Genomic DNA, 9,177 nt, shown 5'->3' with positions numbered 1-9,177 from the left:
CCTTCCCCTCCCCTGCCTTCCCACCACCACCGAGAGCCAGGAGACAGACACGCCAGCAAATCCGGACGAGCGCGCGCCTTCGTCGTCCCGGCCGCGGCATGGGCTTCCCGGTGGGCTACTCGGAGCTGGTGCTCCCGAAGCAGCTGCTCCACCTCCTGCTCCTTCTCGGGTACATCCGGCGCTTCCTCCTCTCCGCGTTCCACGCCGTGGGCCTCGGGGACCTGCTGGATCTCGGGGACGACCACCAGGCGCTGCTGCAGGACCACCACCACCACGGCGGCGGCGGCGGTGAGCAGCTGGGGCGGGACCACGGCGCGCCGGCGGGGCAGGCGCTGCTGCTGCAGCACCGGCGGCCGGAGTTCCGCGCGGTGCCGGCGATGGTCATCGAGGAGGTGCTCCCCGTGGTGCGGTTCGACGAGCTGGCGGCGGCCTGCGCCGGCGGCGGCGACTGCGCGGTGTGCCTCAGCGGCATCGGCGGCGGCGACGAGGTGCGCCGGCTCAGCAACTGCCGCCACGCCTTCCACCGCGGGTGCCTGGACCGCTGGATGGAGCACGACCAGCGCACCTGCCCGCTCTGCCGCGCGCCGCTCATCCCCGACGAGATGGCCGGCGCGCTCTGGGCCGCCGCCGCCGGCGTGCCCGACGCCTCCGACTTCGACTACTCCTACTTCGGCGCGCCGCTCACGCCGGTGCCCTCCCCGACGCTGCTGCGGCCGCACGAGCTGCTGCTCACCGGCCTCGGCGGCTACCAGTGATCCCAGCCGCCCCCGCCCAACCCGGAAGCGACCGGCCCTGCGGAATGCACGGCCCTGCCAACGGCTGAATCGCTCGCCGCTTCCTCAGCGGAAGGAGGAAGTGCAGCAGCGGAGGCGGAGGCACAGCGGAGACAGGAGAACCGGAGGCGCCTTGGCTCGAATTGTACATAGGCAAAAGTAAAGCGACCACCCCCAAAAAAAGGCTAGGAGATTAGATTCCTCTTGTGCATAGGTAGATTCCGTCTTCCAAGTTTGTGGAGTTGTGAATCTTTCCACGGATTAATTTTGTTGAGCTAGGCGTGCCGATGCAAGATTTGGGCCCTTTTCCCTCCTCCCATTGCTCTCTGCTTTGCTTTGCTGATCAGGTCAGGTTCTCTCTCGTCTAGTTCGAGTGGTACCTGCGTGGACGGTTCCGTTCCTTTTTACTGCTTCCGTTTTAGAAAGGACGCTATTTGGACCAAGCACGCGATGTTCTTTCACCTGTACCCGAATTTTTTTGCTTCAACGGGGAAACGAGCAGCAGAGCACACAAGGCACGGATCCGGACTTCGGAGGTGCTGCCACGGCGCACCCATCATCTAATCTGTGACACCTGGTTGGTGGTTACACACGGATTCGGAGCCAGGAATTCATTCACACCAGGTGTTGTTTTCCGAACAGAAAAATGGCTAGCAGTTTCTCTGATGCCGAGGGAACTCTGAACTCTCAGTTTGCATCTTGGAGCTACCAAGCAACAGTACACAAAAGCAGTAGCGCCAAACGCTAATCAGACAGCCGGAGCCGGGGACGCAAGCAAATCCGCCGCCTAGTCCGCTGTTCCTTTCCACCAGAGTCCAATCATCCCCTTGCGCGGTGAGTGGCTAGTGCATCTCGGCCGCCGCCGACGCCCTGACCGGCCTGCCAGGTACCCGGGAACGTGCGCGGTCTGGAGTAAGTTTCAAATCCGAGAAACACCTGAAAGCTTCAACCTTCCGACGGAACGGGAAACTTCGTGCCGTAGACGCGAGCGGCCTGCCAGCCGCCTAGCGCCTACCGCTCGCTTCAGGTTCGGCCGCCGCCCGGACCCCGTGCGGCAACCACACCATGATTCGTACCAGTAACATAATCTGCAGAAAGGAGGAGAAATTATGCAGCCTCTCGCTGTGAAAGCAGAGCACTTGACAGGTGTTGGTAGGCTCGGCCAGGCGATAGATACGCCCCCACTCCTCCGTGCCCCTGGACCCTGGTCCTTGCGCACCGAAAGGAGAAGGGTATCAGCCAAAAGAGTGTGTACGTTAAGCAACGGCGGTTCTGATTAGGAGTGCATTATTGGTAGCTTAACCACATATGGAGTACTAGTATATTAGTGTTTTGTACTGTGATGCGAATCTAACCTACTAGCTTAGTTTTGCTTGCAAGTAACACAAGCAAGCCAACAAAAAAGATAAAGTAACATCAAGAGTTTAGGACAAGAAAGTGAAAAGAGTAGGGTCATTCTCATTCAGCGTTCAGAAAAACAAAAAAGGGTGGGGTCGTTTAGGCTCGATCCATGCACTGAATGGAACCAAAACCGAACTCGAAGGTCATAATTGACGGGGGAATAATGACACATCAAGCCCTCGGGCCCACGGGCTCACTCGCTCATTATCGTACGCGTCGGGCCCAACCAGCTTTCGACGTGCCCCGCCCGCTCCAGTGTCTGCCTGCAGATGAACCAAACAAAGGCGCCCAGCCACCCGCCCGTACGATCTTGTTCCGAAGCAACACCGCAACAGGCCGCGGGCATGGCCGGGCCATCATCACGAATTCACGATTCAGCCACAGACAGACGGGCACGCCTGTCCGCTCGCGTCTGAAATCTCAATTTCAAAACGCCTAGCCGTGCACAGCTGCGGCTAACAGTGGCTCGACCTCGATGTGTGGTAACAAAAGTTTCTTAAGCAAAGCTCGTGCTGTGCTACTGATTGCTGCCTGTCATTTTCGAAACGGAAAGCAAGAAATGACAGGGACGTCGCCAAAAGCTAGTATTATCTTGGAGCGTGGCAACTGGCAAGTTTGAGAGAAAGGCGCGCATAATGGTGAGCTCTTTTATGCTAATGATATGAGCAAGCTAGGATCGTATTCTTGAAAAAAAGGGCTACTGCTCTGCTCATCAGTGAGTGAGCAATACGCAGCTCGCAGGCCCGCACGTACCACCAGTAGCTTAGCTTCACACCAGATGATCCATCGTTTTCGCCCCACTCCGTGACGGCCCCGCGAAGCCACAAGCCGTGGTGCGTGCCATCGCGTTCACGCTACAGCGGATAAGAATGAATTGAAGCGCTGCCGCCGATCTCGCCGGGCGTCGACACCGCCATATCGGTATCGGCTTTCTAGCTTGCATTGGCGGACACACGAGATCCGGACAGCGCCACGAACGTGATCCGGTGCGTTGCTGCCACGGCCTCTCGTCTCGTATTGTATGGCCCTGTGGGTGTGTGTGGGTGTTCTACATCAACAACGCCCGTGGTCCAGCCGTTGCAGCGCTCCAAGCAGGTGTCGCGCGCTTGCAGCTAGCAGCACAAGGAGAGAGCGTAACATGTCTCCTTCCGTGAGTTGCGCATGTGAAAAATCCCCGCGACGCTTGCCCACACACGCATACGTCGTATGAAATTTTGTTTATCCATTCCGTCTAGAAAGAGTGTAGTGTAGCTGCCAATATCCTCTCGAGACCCGTTCCAAGCTGGTCAGGAGGGACGGAGGATATTCTGAACGCCCTGCTCTGTGTTCGTGCTACCACAGGGCAATATGAGCAGAGCACATTCACACCTCCCGTTTCGTTTCGTTCCGTTTAAGCAAGTCGCAATCCACAGTCGATTTTGACGCTTGTGCTGTTCCATGATGAAGCAGCAAATCAGGCGCAACGGATTTGGATTTCGACCACCGTCTCGCAGGTCCACTGCTAATAACTTTGGCGGATCTCGGGAAATATTTCAGCGACGGTAGCCTGTCGGAAGATCTTGCCGGGCTCGCTATCCCACCAGACGGCACACACACTCCCCGGCCGGGGACCGGATGGGTGTGTTGCGGCTGCGGAGCGGCCTGGGCTGCACTGCACGAGATAGGCGTTTCCCCGGGCCGGGGCAAGCGACGTCGCGGATGGACCTGTAGCGTCGCGCACCCATCCACCGGTCCTGTGGATATGTCAGATGGCAACCGCACGACAGCTACGAATCGAGGGCAGGTGCAGCAGTGACCACAGGACCAGATGAGGTCATTTGTTAGAGCTGGATGGCGTTTATTTAGGGGCTGTTTGGATATGAGGTGCTAAACTTTAACAGTGTCACATCGGATGTTCGGATGCTAATTAGGAGGACTAAATATGAGCTAATTATAAAACTAATTGCAGAACCTTGTGCTAATTCGCGAGACGAATCTATTAAGCCTAATTAATCCATCATTAGCAAATGGTTACTGTAGCACCACATTGTCAAATCATGGACTAATTAGGCTTAATAGATTCGTCTCGCGAATTATACTCCATCTGTGCAATTAGTTTTGTAATTAGCTTATGTTTAGTACTCCTAATTAGCATCCAAACATCCGATGTGACAGGTGTTAAACTTTAACAGGGGTTTCCCAAACACCCCCTTAAACGCTTGGGATATTTGTGTACTGGAGGTTACGGTTAACATGGGATTTCGTTCCTCTTCGTTGCCCAAGGTTTGAGGCTGTGATCACACAGTTTTGAACAAGGTGTTTTTACCTGACGCGCCTATGCTTTTATTTACTAGTTCGGCATCTTGCCAAGATTTTGCAACTGCTTCGTTTTAGCAAGTCCATAGGCCTTATTGTTACTTTGGGCTGAATGTTCTTGACCCGACGAAATGTAAAACCGTGTGGGCTCAGCACATATGTATGGCATGCCTGTGGCCCATGAGGCCCATCATGCAGCAGCAGCTCGGTTGCATCTTGCAAAACAGTTCTGTCTGTTCGTCCCCTTTGCGGCCCATCAAATTATTTGGAAAACTATGAGAGGCCCAAGGCCCGTCTTTACGCAGCTGGGCTCCAAACCGCACCATCCCAAGGCCCATTATTTGTATGATTCGTATGAATCCTCCAAATGACATGTCGCAAACACTGCTGCGTCTGCGTGTCCTGTCCAGCAGTTGCGTGCGGTCCGCCGTAGGAGCGATGCCTGGAGAAATCGCCAACTCGCGATTCGCAAGACACCGTACGACGCCGATGCGATATCGATTGAAAGGCATCGCCAGTGGCCGATCCCGTGCACGCGAGACCGCAGCTCGCGCCACGGCGGTGTCAAGACAAACAGCGTGACATGTGACGAGTCAAGTGGGACGCGCATGCGGTAGGATGGCTTCGGTGGAAGCCAGCCGGTCCATCCCGATCCCGTGTGACTCGTTTCACGTACGGAGGCCGCTTCCGCTCCTCCAGCGTATGAACTCGCTTTTTGGAGTTTGGAGTTTGCTGTGTCGTGCCGTGCAGCTAACACTGCGAGCTTCTAAGTTCTAACTCGTCCACTGGTGATTCGGCGTTGCACTAGCCGAGTCCTAGTCCTCGTCCTCTTTTTTTTTTTAAAAAAAAGGAATTTTCATTCCAGACCAATCATTATTACAGCGAGCAACAGTTTTAAACTAAAACTCTAAAAAATGCGAACGTGCAACTAATTAAGCGCTAATTCTCTTAAAGAACGACCACCCGTGCTTGGCGAAGATTTCCATAATCTTGGTCTCGAGGGTGCAGCAAGTCCACTTCAGTAGTGGTTTGTTGTGCTTCTTTTGCATTGTGCTCTAGAAACGCGTCCAGTAAATTACCTTGAAAATAACATGCAAATAGGAGTATAATTACCTCTTCCTTCTTCTTTTTTTCCTCGTTTGTTCTGGGAAGGAAGAATATGGATTTTGACCATTTCCCAAGTCGCAGGTTAAATTACAGTTTTCGGTTGTATATCACTAAACAATAAGATTGACTTTTACAGGACAAAAGGCTCATAGAGTGAGGACCCTTCCACATAGTTTTCTTTACACGGCAAATAAAAAAAAAGCGCACTTGTGACTGGCCCAAGCTAAGCTAGGGAATAATTAAACGAGGAAAGAGACGGGTGCAGCACGCCCTCTCGGATATGGGCTACGCACCAACAACATTCCCTGCGCCTCGAGTTCTTTTTTGTGACCAAAATGAGAACGGCACGAAATGGTAGGCGGCCGACGGCGACGCAGCTCCGAGCGGTGCAGAGGCAACCGATTACGATTAATGCTACCCTTTCTGGTTCTCGAAATGATTACTCGTCTTCGTTGCACAAGAAACTAGCTAGAGAAGCACCCACACGATGGACGCCCAAAATCTCGCTCCGATCCTCTCCTAGACAATGTTTTCTCGGTGGTTTGCCACTCGTGCTTCTGAGCCCCGTCACTCTCGCTCCGGAGCCCTAACACTTTCTATGAAAAAGTTGATTTCGCACGGAGTACTGGAGTCGCAGCGCTGCACGCTGTGCTCGCAACTACAAACGCAGCTAATCAAGACGATCTACCAGGACTAAAGCGCCCGTGCGTCATTCATTAACCAGTCATGTCACTGCTTAATTGCCAGAAGCCCAGAACCGGCACCTCGTATCATTTCCGCCAAAGATCACGCTCGGTACTTCAGTACTTGTCGTGTTTGGTAAGCTGTATCGTGTCAAAAGGTATTCCTCATCGGTGACCTTACTCGTCAACTGTTTTGCAGGTTGTATTCAAGGAGCATGTCATCTCGGTACTATGTGTTGCAACTTTGTATCGTGGATTCATGGAGCGGTGGTATATGCATGTCCGATTTTCAACGGGACCATGGAGCCGGCCAAAATTCCTAAAGTGCCGGACATTGGCACATTGGAGCAAATGAAGTGCTCGGTAGTAGGAAGGAGAATAATATATAAGTGCGTCCTGTCCTTCTCAAAGACTTTTCTTTTGCTCTCGTGCTATGCGGCCATAACCCACGAGCATCTCCACATTATTAGGTAGCAGTAGACTAGGCAACATCTTTCCTTATACTAAGGAGGTGTTTGTTTCTTTAGTCCCTCCTAAAATTTATGTTACATCGAATGTTTAGATACTAATTAGGAGTATTAAATATAGACTAATTATAAAATCAATTGTATAGATAGAGACTAATTTGCGAGACGAATCTATTAAGCCTAATTAGTCCATGTTTTGATAATGTGATGCTACAGTAAACATGTGCTAATGATGAATTAGTTAGGCTTAATAGATTCGTCTCATGAATTAGCTTCCATCCGTGTAATTAGTTTTATAATTAGCTAATATTTAGTCCTCCTAATTAGCCTCCGAATATTCGATGTGACATGAATTTTAGGAGGTTTTAAACATCCAAACATCCCCTAACATAATCACATTATATACTACTAGTAATCTAGTATAATCCCACTAGGTTGGGTGATTATTGTGGCCAAAACTGTGGTGTGACATGTGTCCCAGGATGGACTAATATATGGCTGCACATCGTCCGTAATAATCCCTTCCCCTCGACAGCAAAGGAGCACACACCAGAAGCCGTATCCCGAGCAGCATGCCAGCATCACGTGACTACGTGAGCCTAAAGCTTCACCACACATTTCCCACGGCAGGTTAAGCGTGCAAGATGATTAGCCGAGCTTAGTGTAGATTGCAAGATGATTAACCTCGCTTATGCTAGAAGAATCGCATCGCCACCAAAGTGTATTAGTAACCGCTTTGGGGTAGAGACAACAGATTCTTTCACCCCTTCCTCCCTTTTTGGACCATGGATGAGTGCCTCAGTATACCAAATTCTTTTTTGGTAATTGGCATGAACTAAAAGTGTTGGTCCATCGTCATTCTATTTCTCCTCCTAACGAAATGGTCAATAATGTTGTGAGACCAAACTGGGCCAACGCGTTCTGGATTGTCTGGCTCACCAGCCCCTTGTTTACTTCACCCCCAACTCCCAACTTTAACACTATGCAAAAAGAAGATTCCTCATCACATCAAACTTACGGTACATGCAGAGTACTAAATGTAGACGAAATTAAAAACTAATTGCACAGTTTTGTTGTACTTTGCGAGACGAATCTTTTGAGCCTAATTAGTCAATATTTGGATAATAATTCACAAATACAAACGAAACGCTACAGTGTGCTACAGTGCTGTAACAGTAATTTGGCACCTCCCAATTTTGCCAACTAAACAAGGCATAAAAATGTTATCCTCACATCACAAGCCAATGGTTGTTTTATCTAAAATGTCGTACGGTGTATTCTTACGCCCAATTTATGTATTTATATTCGAGTTTAGAGGATTATTTGCTGCACAACTCTAAAACATAGTTTAACACACGTCTACTCCCTCTGTTTTAAATTGTAGGTCGTTTTGAAATTTTTAGGTATATAATACTTGCTATGCACCTAGATATAATATATGTCTAGATGCATGATCATATCTATAAATCTATATAAGCTAAAATGACCTGCAATTTGGAACAGAGGGAGTAGTAACTAGTGACCACCATGTGATTTTTAGTCCCTAATAGTGAAACAAATGGAGTAGCCACTAATCCCAATTATACTGATCGTTTCAACCTAACCATTTTATATCCCCAAATAATAAAGTCCCGTTTGGTAGGACTTCTCAAAGTGCTTCTCCACCGATTTTTTGAAGTTCTACCAAAGAGGTAATTTCAAAATGGCTCCACCACCAAAGTCGGGAAGAAGCCACAAAACGGCTTACAATAGAGAGGAGGAGCAAAAAAAAAGTCACTCCACCAGCTTCTCCTCTCTCTCCAACCATTAAGTGATCATATCCATATTGCCATTAAGAAGCTGTTTTACCAAACATTTTACAAAACGGCTTCAACTTCACTAGAGAAGGCACTCTACCAAAGAAGCTGGAGCCGAAACTGTTTTAGGAGGAGCCGAAGCTCTACCAAACGAGGGCTAAATATTTCTTATGCTCCACGCTCATGCAATATGTGTGCACGTTTACGAGCTCTGATGATAAATTTATCATGCAAGTCGGACGCATCCATATGGTTGGATCCCCTCTCGAACTTTTAAACGCTGGTCAATAAATCAAGGACAATTGTGTTTCAAGAAATAATTTGATCCTAACAAAAATTAAAAAACTATCCGAATAATAGGATAACATGCACGATGAACCAGCTCATCTTTTCTGTTCTAGATGAACCAGCGATATTTGGCCCCACTAACACTCACGAATATCTGGCAACCAAAAAAACGGCATGTAAAACGAAAAATGATAGCTGTTTCACATCAAAACCGCGTAGTACGCCCATAGTACATTCCAAATGAGGCCAACGGATAACCAAATCTCAGCAACAATCTGGATCTTGCCTCAAAATTCAAACCACACAATCCGGTTCGTAACCTAGACACCATTCAGTGACAAGATCTCCCGAGCTCCACGTTTAATAA

The 9,177-nt window shown here is 49.9% G+C and overlaps 1 protein-coding gene across 1 annotated transcript; it reads left to right on the top strand.

Moving 5' to 3' along the window:
- LOC101759261 (E3 ubiquitin-protein ligase RHA1B) lies at positions 1 to 1,092 on the top strand. The gene has a single exon (XM_004976522.3). The coding sequence runs from the start codon at positions 99 to 101 to the stop codon at positions 753 to 755; it is 657 nt and encodes a 218-aa protein (XP_004976579.1). The 5' UTR covers positions 1 to 98; the 3' UTR covers positions 756 to 1,092.
- The last annotated feature ends 8,085 nt before the right edge of the window (positions 1,093 to 9,177 follow it).

The sequence above is a fragment of the Setaria italica genome, chromosome VII, assembly GCF_000263155.2.
Source record: "Setaria italica strain Yugu1 chromosome VII, Setaria_italica_v2.0, whole genome shotgun sequence".
Taxonomy (NCBI): Eukaryota; Viridiplantae; Streptophyta; class Magnoliopsida; order Poales; family Poaceae; genus Setaria; species Setaria italica.
Note: the sequence above shows the minus strand (reverse complement) of the source record. Positions and strands in the feature narration are given on the sequence as shown.

Bases quoted from the DNA above. Each gene is read 5' to 3' on its own strand.
- LOC101759261 (XM_004976522.3), top strand. From the start codon at position 99: ATGGGCTTCCCGGTGGGCTACTCGGAGCTGGTGCTCCCGAAGCAGCTG.